This window comes from Colobus angolensis, unplaced genomic scaffold (assembly GCF_000951035.1).
Source record: "Colobus angolensis palliatus isolate OR3802 unplaced genomic scaffold, Cang.pa_1.0 Scaffold328, whole genome shotgun sequence".
NCBI classification, from domain to species: Eukaryota; Metazoa; Chordata; class Mammalia; order Primates; family Cercopithecidae; genus Colobus; species Colobus angolensis.
This window is the reverse complement of record NW_012116577.1, coordinates 1,595,475-1,612,547: the sequence shown is the minus strand read 5'-3', so window position 1 is coordinate 1,612,547 and position 17,073 is coordinate 1,595,475. Positions and strand designations below refer to the sequence as shown.

Below are 17,073 nucleotides of genomic sequence, written 5' to 3'. Positions count from 1 at the left end.
CTTTAGGAATCTCATTATTTTCAAGGAGATGCCTTCCCCTGTAGGAAAAAAATTTTCTCTCACACCTTTATGCTCATGTTAAAACTAATAAAACAGTTTTCTGTTGAAAACTCAATCACATAATTTGATAATTCAGAATTTCTGTATGCAAAAGAAAAAAGATCTTTATCAAAAAGGAAAACTTTCAATCAAATCCTAACATTTGTGTTGAAATGAGACTATTTTCAGTGTTTTGGGACATCACTTTTCCAGACCTGAAACTTTTGCAGTACCCAAGCGCAATTAAGCCATTAGTTAGGTTTAGAGCATACTGATATAAGCAATAAAAACAAGGACACTAAATTTCCTCTTCTTGGTTAACTTTGAAAAGAAAAACCTTTAACTAGGTACAAAAGACTGAGGAAAGAGGAAATGTATAAAAAATGTGGTATTTCTTCTGACTTAAAAAAAAGTAACTTTAAAGAAACACACAATGTATTTTTAAATTATAAATCTGAAGGAAATAACATAGGAGTTATACATATGCCATTTCAGATGATAAGAAACATATACAAATTTCAAAACCTCTAAGCAGTACAGGACTTTCTGTGATGAGGAAATGTTCTATATCTGAGCTGTCTGCTACAGTAGCTACTAGCTGCAAGTGGCTCCTGAGCACTTAAAATATGGCTAGTTGTAATAAGCAGAATTTTAAATTGTATCTCATTTAATTAAAATATAAATTTACATAACATATATGGCCAGGGAAACTACATTTGACAGTATAGCTCTAGGGAAATATTTATACCTTAAATTCTCATCCAAATAGTAAAAAGTCCTGTAGATAGCCATATATATAGATGCTTCTGAGACATTTTTGTGTTTTAAATTCTTAAGATTTATGTAGAAGAAATACATAAACATAAAATACAATTCAACACAAAAAATGTTGCTGCATTTGTGGAAACCAAATTTTCTACACTAAATTCTAGTAGAGTCTAGAACATTGGTTCCAAAGTTGACTATAGTTTCTTAAGGAGTTTCTAAAAATACGGATCCCAGAGTCTCGTCCGCAAAGATCCTGGTTTAATTAGTATGAGTTGAGGCCGGGGCATGGAGATTATTAAAAGCTATCCAGACCTGGGGCAGTGACTCACACCTGTAATCCCCATGCTTTGGGAGGCCAAGGAGGGAGAACTGCTTGAGGCCAGGGAGTTTGAGACAAGGCTGGGCAACATAGGAAGACCATTATCTCTACAAAAAATAAAAAATTGGCTGAGTAGCGCATGCCTGTAGTATCAGTTATTCAGGATGCTGAGGCAGAGGTATCACTTGAGCCCAGCAATTTAAGGTTGCAGTGAGGTATGATCACACCACTGTACTCCAGCCTGGGTGACAGAGTGAGATCCTGTCTCTTAAAAAAAATTTAACAAACTTAAAAAAGCTATCCAGGTGATTCTAAGGTACAGGCAGACTTGAATAGTACTAAACTAGAAAAAAAGAAAAAAGAAAAAGAAAGAAACTGTTTATTAAGCACAGATGAAGTATGCAACCAAAGATATTTATTGGCTAGTAGGTAAAGAGGGCCTTTTGCCCAGCCAGATTCAAGTTACACATTCAAGAATGATTTGAGTAGTCATAGGTGTTTGTGATTACCTAATTTTAATTTTTTAAAGAAAATTTGCAAGGAAGGAAGCAAACTAAATATTGAGAGTCAGCTTGCACTAAAACAACGTTTGCATATATTAATTTCACCCTCAAAATACCTTGAGAGGGACCAGGCATGGTGGCTCATGCCTGTAATCCTTGTACTTTGGAAGGCTGAGGTGGGCAGATCACTTGAGGTCAGGAGTTCAAGACCAGCCTGGCCAACATGGCAAAACCCCGTCTCTACTAAAAATACAGAAATTAGCCAGGCGTGGTAGCGCATGCCTGTAATCCCAGCTTACTAGGGAGGCTGAGGCAGGAGAATTGCTTGAACCCAGGATGGGAGGCAGAGGTTGCAGTGAGCTGAGATTGCGCCACTGCACTCCAGCCTGCGCAGCAAAGTGAGATTCCATCTCAAAACACACACACACACACACACACACACCCCAAAATAAAAAAGCCTTGAGAGGTATATATTATTAAATTATTAAAAATAAACTTTAATAGTCTCTAGGATTTGGACACATTTGTCAGACAGCAGAGTCCTCCACACTCTTTATACTATGGCAGAAGGATTTTCTTTGAGACAGTTTGTTTCAGAGAATTTTCATACTTTTCCAGTGTGAAAACAAATCAAAACAAAACAAAAATTAAAAAAGCAGGATTCAATGGCAGAGCACAGGATAAGGCAAACACATCTAAACAAGCACTTAAACCAGACTCTATTCCTGTATTTCCTATGCATTTGATAGCAAACTCCAGAAAAAAACATGTTAAGTTTACAGTTTAACTCTATACAAGATTATGTAGGAATTGCTATCTTTTTATTCTGAGAAATTAACCAATGGCCCACCTACTGCCTTACTACTAGTGACAGGCACTCATTCTTGGGAACAGGGTTGGGCAGGATAGAGCAGGGTGCTTAGTCACAGTGCCTGACACTAAACAAGAATAATGGTCTTAAAGGTGTTTTCATTTTCTCCCCAAACACAAAGGATTATTACAACTCCATCTCCCAAAGCAGTTTACAGATGGAGTTTTGATGGGACGTTTACAGCTAGTATGAAACTTTTGGTCGTGCGTGGTGGCTCACACCTGTAATCCCAGCACTTTGGGAGGCTGAGGTGGGCGGATCACGAGGTCAGGAGATTGAGACCATCCTGGCTAACACGGTGAAACCCCGTCTCTACTAAAAATACAAAAAATTAGCCGGGCGTGGTGGCGGACGCCTGTAGTCCCAGCTACTCGGGAGGCTGAGGCAGGAGAATGGCGTGAACCCGGGAGGCGGAGCTTGCAGTGAGCCGAGCTTGCGCCGCTGCACTCCAGCCTGGGCGACAGAGCCAGACTCCATCTCAAACAAAAAAAAAAAGAAACTTTCAACTTTAACTTAAACCATCAAAAGTCCTACATTAATGTACTCATTAAAAGCTATCTTTTAGCCTTGGTCAACACAGCGAGACCTTGTCTCTATTTAAAAGAAATAAAATAAAATTAGCTGGGTGTGGTGTTGTATACCTGTGGTACCAGCTACTTTGGGGGCTGCGTTGGGAGGATTGCTTGAGCCTGGGAAGCTGAGGCAGCAGTAAGCCATGATTCCAAACTGAGCAACAGAGAGAGACCCTATCTTAAAAGCTATCTCTAAAATGTTTAGTTCCTGAGTTGTTTGACCCATTTTAATTTTCAAATTTAAAAGAGAGTTTTTCAGGGATAAAAAAAAAAAAAAAGGAAGTCCAGACCAAAAAATTCTCATCATTCCCATCAGCACTGATTCTTCTATCCTGAGACCCATTATCTATTCTCCTTTCTCAGGCCCCTACCTTGTAAAGTGATATTAACTCAAATGAGTCATACTTGGTTGCATCAGAGGCCAATGGGAGAACACTTTGAACCACACAGTTCTCCCAAAGCATATTCCAAAACAAGTATATGTTGTCAGGAGTAACTACTAAATGCACTGGCTTGGAGTATGGTTGTGTTTCTTTTCCATTTCAAATGGTGTTAATTATAATTTAATTATACATAAAAATGTTTTGGGGTTTATTTAAAAATTACACCCTCTGTCAAAAGAAGAGGGTGAAGAGGAAAAAGAAAGAAGTCATAGTTTATCCCTGATAGTCCTTCTCTCCAGTACATTTGGGGCTGGGCACTAAGCTGAGCTGGAAAAACATATACTCAATTGACATGGGAGAAGCTACAACACTTCTCCATCCAACCCTTAACATATTAAAGACAGAACAAATCAACATCTGTTTTTCTCAACAACAAAGAATACATAAATTTCATTCATTCAAAGATGATCACCTACCATCTTCTACTCCAAAACAAATGATTAGCTAATTCCCACATTCACATACTGTATTTAGGAGGCAGCCCTCAAAAACAACAACAAAAAGATAATGTAAGTTTTATAACGTGACCCCTATCATAGTATTAAAATCTGACTTTTAAATTGACACTGGTTTTAATGGTGTGCGTGTATGTAACCCGTGACATGAAAAACCATTTATATTTTTGGATGCTGGTAATCACCCTTGAAAATATAAGTAAGCTTAACATGCAAGTAAAAATGGTGAGACAAATGTAAATTCAAAGATAAACCTACATAATGGTAAAGCAAGCTATAATTCTCTAATTGTAAAAGTGAAAAACACTATGAAATCAGACCTTTTCTTAACAACTAACCTCAAATATTTTTCTATTTTTAGTTCTAATTTCCATCCTATCCTCTCCCCACACATACTCCCACAAAGCCTCTAGAACATCAAGTAGAACACAATGTCATGAACAAAGTATAATAAACAAGATTGGACATCAGTCAATGAGCCTCTGTATAAATTTACTAAATCAATGTATGTATGAATTTACTAAAAAATGCTCCTAGTGATATTAAAACGAGAAATAATTTGTATCTTGGCACCACTACAAGCAGCCAATGAGCATGAAGCAAGTTTTCACCTGGACGCTGCCAACACAGTCATCAAGAATTTGGGAAAATACCAAAGCTTGTTTCGTAATACATCCACTTTTACTTTTTTTCCCCCATCCTTTAGTAAACTTTCTAGATATAAATTTTAAAATCTTAAAATTTATAATTAGTTACCAGCGCCCTTCATCCCACAGATCAGGTGTCCTACATTTTGTTCAGGTCCTGCCTTGAAAACAAACCCGATTGCCCCATTTTCTGAGAGGGAGCTCAGCTCCAGGCAGCTCCCTATGAAGTCACCGCGTTTGTTGTTTCAAAGATGCAATTAAATGAAAATGACACAAGGCTGTCGAACAGATTAGTTGGAAGTGTGCGGTGGTGTCGATCATATACGTGTACGGCCAATGAAAACTGTATTGCTGTAAATCTCTTAGTGATATTTCTCCCCATCTTCCTCTCTCCATTATATTCACAACACAAGGAAATTAAACTTTTCAAGAATTTTCTTGACTTTGGTTTAACTTTAGCTTCCCAGCTGTCTGCTCTTACAGTATCACGTAATGAGCAAAGCGGTGGGGCTAGGGGGCCGGAGGGTAAGTGTTAATTTCAGCAAGCAGAAGAAAAGCAATAAAAGAGCTTGCATCAGACAGTGTCTGTCTCTCTCTCTGCCCCCTCTTCCTCCGCTTCCCCGCCATCCCACCCCCTTCTCGAGCCCTTACACATACACATTCTTCTGGGCGGCCTCTAACCACACCATCTCCACAATCATTTGCAGAAATCAGAAACAGACTCCGGGAGCCCTTCCCTTAAGCACGCACAGAGCGGAGCTGTGCAAGCACGACGGGGCAATGTCACTCCCTATTACCCCACAATCTCGTACTCCCCCTGTGGGTTCCGTTCCCGAGATCCGGCTTTCTTTCGCTGAGGAAATGGATCTACCTACTCCGCAATGGAGTTTCATCTCATTCTTCCCCACTCCAGTCACCCCACCCCCAACTCTAACGTACAAAAACACCCCACCACCACAACCAAAGAAAAGTTCCTTCTACCAGGGCAACAGAGGAGTTGGGTTTAGGGACTGGAGCAAAAGCAAAGACAGGAGGAAGGGAGCTAGCGCAATGTACTTTGTTTCGCACTTCTGCACATGCCACGCAGAGCCCAGGGCGGCTCTCTTCCTTACCGGCTGGTCCCGAGACCAGGTCCTGCTACTGGAGCGCCGGGGTAGGGCTGCGGGGACGCGGCGTCGGGGCGGGCCGCCGGCAGCCGCCGCGGGCGCCGAGAGCCACCACCTCTTCTCCCACAAGCTGCTGCGGGCGTGGGCTGAAGGAGCTGGAGAAGGAGCCTGGGGAGGGGGAGAAGAGGAGCAGCATCTCCTCCTCCTCCTCCTCGCCTCGGAAACGCCCCTCCGGCGGCGATCCCAGCCGAATGCCGGACCCCTGAGCGCTCAACGCACCCCCGCCGCCCTACTGTGCTCGACGCCCCTCCAAGCGCTTCGCCAGAACCTTCCGGCGCGGGCGGCTCAACTCCTGTAGGCGACTCTGACCGCTGCCGAGGCGGACCGGGGAGCTACGGAGCGCGGCTCGCCAGCACGACGGTCTCTAGGGACCGTGAGCATGGTGTGTCACCCTCGCCTCAGCGCGGCCGCCGGAGCTACTCGCACTACTCGGGCTCCACCTCGGGCAGCCGCGCCGGCTCCGCCCCCCCCGGTCCTGTCACTCAACCATTCCCCGGCTCTGGGAGGACCGCAGATGTCCGACCCCGAGCTCCCCTCGACCTCATTGGCTCGCCTGGCCTCCAGCTCCGCCTCCTCCCTAGGGACTAGGTAGCCCGGGAGACCAGCGCCCCGGTTGCCATGACAACCGGTGCCTTGGGCCTGGCTTTTCGCGTTCTTTGGACTAGCCGAAGGCTCAGGTTGGTGACCCAGCGGCAAAGTTCCTAGCGCCTGCAGTGTGAACTCCAACTTTTAGGCCAAGTTGAAAATGCAGCCGACGGCCTCCACACTTCTAACTTCAGAAACAGAACTTCATGACCCTAGGGAGTGAGGAGGAGAGTGAAAAATACATAAGTGTTGGCTCCTCCCTTATCCTTCGCTGCGTCGCAGCCTTGTTTCTATATTCTCACCGGGCGCTTTGGACTTTGAAAGGATGAGGAGAATGGGGGAGAGGAAGAGCGTGGCTTTGCCAGCTCCCTACAGCAATACAGCAACTTAGAAATGGCGGGGTCAACGAAAAGAACCCGGTGAGTTTTCCCACGGTTGTAAAGCAATCTTCAAAGGTGTGGTGACAGCACAACGCCAGATGCCCTAGGGAAAACTCAAATTCTCATATTTTTGAAAAAAGTTTGTAAATACTTGCCTTGTTATTTTCTCTGTGAGACTAAAATAATCCCGAAGTTTGAAAATTTAAGGAAAAGGTTTAACATAGTCGATTAACTTCCAGCTTTTTTGTATACACTAAAACTTGGCCAAGGTATATCCAGACAGCTATACCCCTCCTTGCTGCAAGCCGAAATATTTGAGTTTCAATAGTTAAACAAGAGAGTCTTGCTGAATTCATGAACAAATAGTATCCTGTGATTTGAGTTTTGAAAGTTTTGGTTTATTCTCAGAGGTATAAGGTAAACTGGTCCACTCTGGAAAGGGTACCTGAAGATAAATTTAGTCTGGGACCGTTAATGTTGAGCCCTAGGTAAATCTGAATTTCATGCCTGGCTCCAAAGTGGAGGGATCTGAGGCTTATTTGGCTTCCCCAAGAAAGTCAAAGCAGCAATCCTACGTTCCCTAGCCCCTGAGGCTGCCATACATGTATGATAAATGAGGGAATTAATAGTAATGATTTATCTTTGGCGAGCACTTGAGTTTTCATTATATCATTTACTAAATGAATAACTATGATAGATATCTTCAATCAAATATGCCTTGCAAGTATGCATTGAATGTGATTACTCACAGGGCTAAACACAACGAAAAATGCACAGCAGGATTTTAAGATAAGTCCCTGCTCCCAAGGAGCTAACCTGGAACCTAAGAAAGAAAACTAGCACTCTTGAAACAATTTGAGAATAGTAATAGCTAAAATGTGCAGCCAAACTTTGAGTAGGTAGCAGATAAGAGAAAGTCCGCTATGTAAAATGGGCTAGATTCCTCAGTTTATGAAAGAGGGGAATTTACCCTGGGCTTTGATGAATGCAGCAAAGATAAGAAAAGTCAGTTGAGGGAAACAACAAAAACTAAGGAGCAGCAGCAGGGATGAGTGGTGAAAGTAAATAACAGGCCAGGCTCCCTGTACTGGAGACACAAGTGAATGAATTCTTCCCCCATTTTTAAATGTTCTGGTTCATCTCTTAGGGAGGTGGGAAAGGCAGGTTGGGAAGAACAGAAACTTTCATGAAACATCTGCCTCTGTTTGCCTCTGAAAGAAAGCTCATGTATTTATTGGAAAGAAAAGCAATATCCTTAATTAATGGCTGCAATAGCTTGTGGATTCACATCAGAAAGAAGGTATAGCAAGTATAGTGTTGTAAATTTCCACAAAAGTAGACAAACCACAGTGTTGTTAGCTTTTTTCCTTTTCTTTCTCTTCTTCTTACTTATTTATTTATTTATTTTTTGCATTAAGGCCATTTCAGGTGGTTGCCCTCAAGGCATTTTCACCAGTAATCCCTCTGTTTTGGATAAGCTGAAAGACTGGTTTTAAAATACAATCTGATAAAAAGTACACACAAGGGAAATCTACAGGTTAAATTCCTTTTGGATATAATGTAAGTCACTACTAACAAATGGAACCTAGCACTACATTACAAATGATATACCAAAAGTAAGTGAAATTATTTCGTGTGTATAGTATGGCAATAGTCCAAGAATAGAAAATTTTCTCATATGCTTGATTTTATTAATAAGTCAAAGGAGGAAAACATTATGAGGATCTCAGTTGATGCTGAAAAGGATTTTGTAAAGTCCAGCATCATTCCCAGTAAAAATTAGAATTTGGAATAATTTAAATATATATGTGTTATACTAAAGCCAGCAACTGCCTTTAAAACATAACATTGTAGGCCGGGTGCGGTGGCTCAAGCCTGTAATCCCAGCACTTTGGGAGGCTGAGACGGGTGGATCACGAGGTCAGGAGATCGAGACCATCCTGGCTAATACGGTGAAACCCCGTCTCTACTAAAAAATACAAAAAACTAGCCGGGCGAGGTGGCGGGTGCCTGTAGTCCCAGCTACTCGGGAGGCTGAGGCAGGAGAATGGCATAAACCAGGCAGACGGAGCTTGCAGTGAGCTGAGATCCGGCCACTGCACTCCAGCCTGGGCGACAGAGCGAGACTCCATCTCAAAAACAAAACAAAACAAAACAAAACATAACATTGTAATTATTCCTATTGAAGTCAAGCACAGGCAAGAATGTTCACTATCACATTGTAACAATAGAAATGATAGCCAATGCAATTAGATATAAAATAGAAATAAGAAATTAAGTACTGTAAATAAGTCAGGATTGTCATTTGTTTGCAAATAATATGAAAACTCCAAAGCATCAACTGAAAAACTCTTAGAGGCAATAAAAGATGAATTAAGATAACTAGTTATAAAATTAACATACAGGGAGTGGGGCACAGTGGCTTATGCCTGTAATTCCAACACTCTGGGAGGCCGAAGTGGGCGGATCATTTGAGTCCAGGAGTTCAATACCAGTCTGGGCAACATAGTGAAACCCTTTCTCTATAAACAATAAAAAAATTAGCCAAGCATGGTGGGATGCACCTGTAGTCCCAGGTACTCTGGAGGCTGAGGTGGGAAGATTGCTTGAGGCCAGGATGTTGGGGCTGAAGTGAGCCATGATCACACCACTGCACTACAGCCTGGGCAACAGAGTGAGATCCTGCCTCAAAAATAACAATAACAATAATAATAATAATAAAAACATACGAAAAGAGCTTTCTCATGTATTATCATAACCAATTTGAAAATACAATATAAAAAGAATCCATCCCACCTACAGTAGCCGCAAAAATTTAAGTAGCTAAAAATAAACACTAAAATAAATTTATAAAACTGGCTGGGCATGGTGGCTCATGCCTGTAATCCTAGCACTTTAGAAGGCTGAGACAGGAGGGTTGTTTGAGCCCAGGAATTCAAGACCAGCCTGGGCAACATAGTAAGACCCCATATTTATTTTAAATAAATAAATAATGTAAAATATAAACAAAAGTTATAAGATGTACTTTAAAAATGATATCATTTGTAGTGGACTATGATTGTGCCTATGAATAGCCACTGCATGCTAGCCTGGGCAACACAGCACGATCCCATCTCTAAAAAAATTTTAGAATCATGACAGACTTATGAGAAATAACAACGTTTGAAATAAAAAAGAGATATACTTTAAATACTGAGGTTGAAACAATGTATAATTATCTTTTAAAAGTAAGTTATATATCCGGTATAATTCTTTTGGTTTTTCTGTTGTTGGTTTTTTTTTGAGACAGGGTCTTGCTCTATTACCCAGGCTGGAGTGCAGTAGTGCAGTCACAGCTCACTGCAGCCTCGACCTCCTATGCTCAAGCTATCCTCCTGCCTCAGCCTCCTAAGTAGCTGGGACTACAGGTGCACACCACCATGCCCAGCTAATTTTTTAAAAAAGTTTTGTAGAGAGCAGTCTTGCTATGTTGCCCAGATTAGTCTCAAACTCCTGGGCTCAAGCAATCCTCCCTCCTTGGCCTCCCAAACTGCTGGGATTACAGGCGTGAACCACCACACCCGCTCTATCCAGTATAATTCTAATCAAACGTCCAACAGAATACTTTTAGGAATTTGGTAAAATAATTTAAATATTCATTTGGAAGAGTGCCATTCAAAAATAAGAAGAGTCTTAAAAAGAAAATAAATGAGTGGGAGTTACATAAAAAATATTAAAATAAATTATAAATTCGAATGATTAGCAGCAGACTCAAGCAGTCAACCAGGTACAGGTAAAGGGCAGGATGATGTGTATCATTCAGGTTACAGTGTTGAGAAACCTAGTTATTTCTTGTGTATCTTTTCAGACACACACACCTAAATATCCTTTTCCAAAGGATATTACTCATCTAATATATTGATTTTTTTAACTTCATAATATCTATTTGTTTGACTTTAGCTTCCCAGCTGTTATTTCTATTATCAGATGCTTTAGATGAGCTTAGTTCTTTTGAAAGGCTGTATAGTATTCTGTTGCTTAGATGTAGCATGATTTACCTCCTCACTTTTCAACGAGTATATACGTTGTTTCCAAGCCTTTGCTATTCCTTTTTTTTTTTTTTTTTTTTTTGAGATGGAATCCCGCTCTGTCGCCCAGGCTGGAGTGCAGTGGCGTGATCTCGGCTCACTGTAAGCTCGGCCTCCCGGGTTCATATCATTCTTCTGCCTCAGCCTCCCCAGTAGCTGGAACTGCAGGCGCCTGCCACCACGCCCAGCTGATTTTTTGTATTTTTAGTGGAGACGAGGTTTCAAGTTGAAATATGTCTCTTTGTATCCGATTCTGGTTTACATGTAGTGTACATCTGTAGGTTTAGCTTCTAGAAGTAAAATTGCTAGGTTAAAGAACATTTTACTTTTTTTTTTTTTTTTTTGAGTTGGAGTTTTGCTCTTGTCGCCCAGGCTGGAGTGCAGTGGCGCAATCTCGGCCCACTACAACCTCCGCCTCCCGGGTTCAAGAGATTCTCCTGCCTCAGTCTCCCATGTAGCTGGGATTACAGGCGCGAGCCATCACGCCCGGCTAATTTTTGTATTTTTAGTAGAGATGAGGTTTTACCGTGTTGGCCAGGCTGGTCTCCAACTCCTGACCTTAAGTGATCCACCCGCCTCAGCCTCCCAAAGTGCTGGGATTACAGGCGTGGGCCATCGTGCCCACCCACGTTTGACATTTTGATAGACAAAACCAGGCTGCCTTCCAGATAAGTGATACAAGTTCCAGTCATCCTAACAAAGATGGAAAGTTTGGTAGCACACCATGTTTCCCCACATCTTCACCAATACAGCATTATCAAACTGTTTTTATCTTTCCCAGTCTAATAGATATAAAATGATATCTCATTACAGTTATAATTTTAGATTCTATTTGAGGATTTTTTCTATGCTTACAAGCCATTTTTTTTTTGTTACCAAAAATATTCTCCCATATTTTCTTTTAAAAGTTTTATGGCTGTTTTTCACATTATATGTTTTCATCCATATGGAATTTATTTTGGCGATAGCAGCAGCGACCCAGTTGTCCCCACATCTTTACCTAATAATTCAGCTTTCCCCCCACAGAAACGAAATCCTCTCTGTATCATATACAAATTCCTGTATGTTCTAGGGTCTACTTCTAAGCTCTCTTCTGTTTAATAACATTTAGATTTCCATATAAAAATCTGAGTCATAACATACTAGAAGGAGATATGAGTGAATTCATTTAGAGCATTTGAGTCTTGTTTCCACACGTGATAAAAACCAAAAACTTAAAAGAATTTGTACATTTTACTACATAAAATATAATAAAAAGTTTCTGTAAGTAATAGAAAGATCATAGGTTACTTTGTTCCATTTGGAAATACAATTTCAATGTCTTTCACAATTTATGTTTATATCCTGTAATTTATTCTACTTCAGAAATGTATCCTATATATATTTGTATACATGACCAGATATATGATCAAGGATATTCATTGCCTCATTGTTGATATTTATAAAATCAAAAACAAAATAAATGTCCATACTAACAGAATGATTAAACTCTGGTAAACCAATATATATGATCTAGCAACAGAATCAAGTTGCCATATAGTATGATCTGATTTCTGTTTAAAAATACCTATATCTATAAATACACATGGAGATATTTTTCTATTAACAATGTTTGAGGATTATAATTATGGAAAACGTTGCATTTCTGAAATTAAAAAAGAATCTTTACAACAAGCATATGTTACTTTTGTTATAAAAGATCCACATCAATTATTGCTAATACTACTAAGGAAATTAGAAAACTGGCCATAACAAATATTGGGCTTTTAACGGCATATGGGGCCTCAGGCTGTTCATCACTTAGGGACTGTACTCACGACACACTCTAAATCAAGAATATTTTATGTTGGACCCATGAACAACCACATAATGGACCCCCCAGACTGTCTTCCAGGTATGTGTGATGGTGCTTTTTTCTAGGGAAAATGTCCATACTTTTTTTTTCTCCTTTTAAAAGATGGGTCTTGTTCTCTTGCTCAGGCTGGAGTGCAGTGGATGTTCACAGGCACAGTCATACAGCGTGGTGGCCTCAAACTCCTGGGCTCAAATCAATCTACAGCCCTCAGCCTACCAAGTAACTGGGAGTAGAGGCATGCATCGCCACATCCAGCTTCATCCATAATTTTTTGACAAATTCACAAAGGGGTCTATATCTCTCCAAAGTGTTAAGAGTGTGTGTTTTAAATGCCAGTGATTTTTAAATGCCACCTTTTACCTCAAAGGCTGAAATGAATTCTGGGCTAATCTAAATCTGTAAATAGCAATGTTTTCCCAGCTGGCTTCTTGTGTTCATCTCAATGTGCAATATTTGTATTCTGACTTGCCAACTATGTTAGTGTTTTTCCCTACTTTAAGCCCAGAAGCATATTATCCTTTCTTGCTTACAGAATAAGAGCTGTGATGGGAACATTGCCCAGGTGAGAAGCAGAAGCGCAATAAGTAATCCACCAAAACATGAGCAAGTAATTGAAGCACAGACTCTGACAGTGCTTAAGGAAGACTTTGTGAGGCAATGCTAACACTTCCAAGTGAACCAAGAATTAGCTAGGGAAAAAAAATACAGTGATAGAAACCAGATAGGACTACAATTACCTTCAGGTCCATTGAATACACAAGTTATTTTCTTTTGGTAGTAGCTGAACCCTCTTTAAAATTTGAGAATTCTCCTAGGATGCAGAGTCACATGACTGAAATGACACAGATAACTAAACACTGGGACAAAGTACATTGAAAAGAACACAGTGTTTGCACTCAGAAAACCTAAGTACAAATCTTGGAAAGTCACTTAACTTCTTTTTTTTTTTTTTTTTTGAGATGGAGTCTCGCTCTGTTGCCAAGTATCTTCCTCATTTACAAATTGAAGGAAATAAGAGTAGCGAATATGTTCCACATGATAGCCTGTACTGTTTTTTCAATATTCAGCAGGAGCAAATACAATATATACATGAAAACTGTAAGCTTTAGTTCACTATTTTTTAAAGCCAAACAACAAAAAGCTTTACAGGTGTTGGGAATTACTGAATATTTTAGGCTTGAGATAATTTTTGGACATAATTTTTTCATTCTTAAGAGAAACTTTGGAAAATATTTACAGGCACCAGGACTCGCTAGAGCTATGAAATACTAAGGCAGAAAAATTTAATTGTGGTGCTCCTGTAACTTCCACTTTTCTTTGCAAATGAACTTCTTTTGTATATTTAGCTCATTTCCAGTTTTCCCCTACTGGCCCCAAACTGACCAAGGCTACTTAGTTATGCTTGTTAGAGCTGGCTACACCATAAAAGCAACCATCTATTCTTATTTGATTTTCCAGGTGCTTCAAGGCTCTACCTGAACCAAAACATTTCCCTCACCTAAATTTATTGGCTAGAAATTCTTTTAGTCATTAATGAGTTAAACTGCAAAGGTGTTATCTTTAGAAAGTCATAGTTAAAATTCACTTTATTTTCTAGCTTTCTCTCTTCACACCTTAATGTGGATTAGTTTATCAGATTAGTTAGTTGTCATTTTAAACCCTGAGGGAGAGAGATACTGGAGCTGCACATTCTAATTAATGAAGGGGAAGTGGGAAAGAGGGGAAAACAGTTTCGATGATGAGTGGAAGAGAGAGAGAGGAATTTGGTGGGGAAGAGGTATGTGGTATGAGGGTGGCCCTCGGGGCTAATGATACCAAGGGAGGGGATGAAGGAAGTATATGTAGTACTAAAGGGGTGTGGCACTGAAGTCAAACTGCCTAATTCACAATTTTTACTAGGGTTGGTCCTGTCTCTGACTCATTTCTACTACTTGTCCTGGCAAGTTATGTAACTGCTTACTCAGTTTGGTTGAAGGGAATACGGCAAATAAGCATAACCCTTCTGTTTTTTTGAAACTTAGCCATGTTAGAACATATACTAAGTAATTTAATGTGAATATGCTCTAATCCTGACCCATAGGGACTCGCCTTAGGGTTCATGGCTGCTCATCTTGATTTGTAAAAGTGTTCCCAGAAATGAAGACCAAGACAGAAGTTAAGCTTTCTAGTTTATCTTCTGGCTTAAAGAGTGTGATTTCATATTGTCTGATGGGAGTGAGCTGCTGTGCAAGAAAATTGATCATTAAGGGCTTTGTTAGGTGGAATTAGAGCATTTAATTTAAACAGGTATCACTTGAAAATAATTTTTTTTAAGTTGATCATCTTGCTTTTTACATCTCCCCCTATAATGTCCAGTAGAAAACTTAGGAGGAAAATGGTCATATCTACAGAGACTAGTTGTTAGTTTAGGGCCAAACCCAGACTTACGATATTCATATTAAAAGGGGAACTTGCCACGTTCAACAACATGAAGAGGGGAAATTTGTCTTAGCTGAATCGATTAGGATAAGTAGTTCTTCAGCTATTCTAAAAAGTTAAAGAACTATAAAATATTACACACATATGATGTAAGCATTGTATTTTCACTAACAACCTACCATTATGCATTCATTAGCCAATCTTTTGATGCTAGGCCAAAGCCTCTTGACCATGGATCTACTGTTGGGAGTTCTAGATTGTCTTATTTACATAAACACTTTCCATAATGCAAAACCTACAGTTTTTTGTTTTAGTTTTTGTTAAAGGGAACATATAACTTGAGGACAGTTGTGAAACAATATGAGTTTAGAATGCTTCCATTAAATTTATTTTTGCAATTTATTCTGGTTTTCTTGCCCATAGTAATTTATTGCAATGATTAGTCTTTCCGTAGCATTCAATTTCATTTTTACAAAATGAAAAGAGATTAATACTGCATACAAAGTCTTGGAGTGTGGAGAGGGGAAAAAAAAAGACTTTTTTACCCTTCTAATGATATGGTTATTACAGTATACCATGAATATGAACCTGAAGAAGTTCATATTAACTCAATAAACTCTACTGCCTTAATCAAATAATATACTCCAATTACTCAGCTTTCAATAAGCATTCTCTTGCTTTCTTGTTTGAATAATCTTCCTTTCTCTGGTCCAGTTCTCTTAACGGGAAAGTCTTCTTAATAGCAGCTTGAATTGGATTAAAAGTTGGATAAAAGTGTTAGGTAAAAGTCCTGGGTTAGATATTGTTGACCTACTGTCTTGGACTTTTAATCCAAGACTTTTATTGGATAAAAGTCTTCTCAATAGCAGCTTCAAGCTTCTCTTTACCAATAGCAACTTGAATTGGATGAAGAGTTAAAGTATCTGTAAACCAAACATCACCTTCTTCATAACTTCATCAGTTTTTCTACAAAGTAGATTCCAGTTATATTAATAATGCAAATTTAGGCCAAGCAAGGTGGATCACACTTGTAAACCCAGCACTTTGGGAGGCTAAGTGGTAGGATCACTTGAGCCCAGGAGTTTGAGATCAGCCTGGGCAACAGTCTGTAGACCCCATCTCTACAAAAAAATTTAAAAATTAGCCACGTGTAGTGGGGTGCACCTATAGTCCCAGCAACTTGGGAGGCTGAGATGGGAGGATTGCTTGAGCCTGAAAGGTAGAGGCTGCTGTGATCTGTGATGATGCCACTGCACTCCAGCCTGGGTGACAGAGTGAGACCCTCTCATAAGAACTCCAGACTCCCAAAAATTTCTTACCACTCCCAATATTTCCAGGATTTTTCAAGAGATATTCATATGTGCTCTGTAAACTTTATCTTTGTTTTTCCACTTAGACCTCCTAAAAGTTTAATACCTGAATGTCACTTACTGTAGAGTTTTCTGACATGTCTACTGCTGCTCTTATGCCCTCTGTGACAGAATTAATGTTGATGTCATAGGGATTGTCTCTCAGTGATTCCCAAACTGCCTACCAAAGAGCTAGAGCTGGGCTGGGCTTAACTGCAGAAGAGAGGCCAACACTGTGCCATACTTTGTCACTTGGTTCTTGAAGCAGCACCAATTGTGTTCACTGTATCACAAAGTCTCTGATGAAATTAACTATTTTATATGGGTTATCACCCTACACACACCCATGCATGCACACACACACACTCACACACATTCATACATTCATTACCTATTGTTTAACCAAAAGTAACACACATCTATGCATAAACTCATCCACCAGCCCTGTCTTTGAGAAATCACCAGCCCTTTCTCTCAGTAAATAGCTAGACTCTGATAATCAGAATATTGCAAGGGGGTGGAAGGGGGATACCTTAATTTAGATAAGATAAAAGAGATATCTTTTTATTTAAAGCACTGTCACCTACTTTGGGCATGTGATCATATTTTTCTCAGAATATGAACTCTTTTAGGGCA

General features: G+C 39.9%; 1 protein-coding gene across 5 annotated transcripts in view; it reads right to left on the bottom strand.

Annotated features, from left to right (window-relative positions):
- PTPN13 (protein tyrosine phosphatase, non-receptor type 13 (APO-1/CD95 (Fas)-associated phosphatase)) overlaps positions 1-6,213 on the bottom strand; it is a 226,789-nt gene extending 220,576 nt beyond the window's left edge. For 4 of the 5 annotated variants that reach the window (XM_011951790.1, XM_011951791.1, XM_011951792.1 and 1 more), the window contains exon 1: positions 5,730-6,213. Coding sequence is in view for 1 of the 5 variants with exons in the window: in XM_011951789.1 (XP_011807179.1) it covers positions 4,727-4,739 (13 nt within the window). In the remaining 4 variants the exon portion in view is untranslated. Of the gene's footprint in view, positions 1-4,726; positions 4,815-5,729 lie in introns of those variants that run through there. The other variant, XM_011951789.1, reaches the window with a different exon arrangement.
- Positions 6,214-17,073: the final 10,860 nt, after the last annotated feature.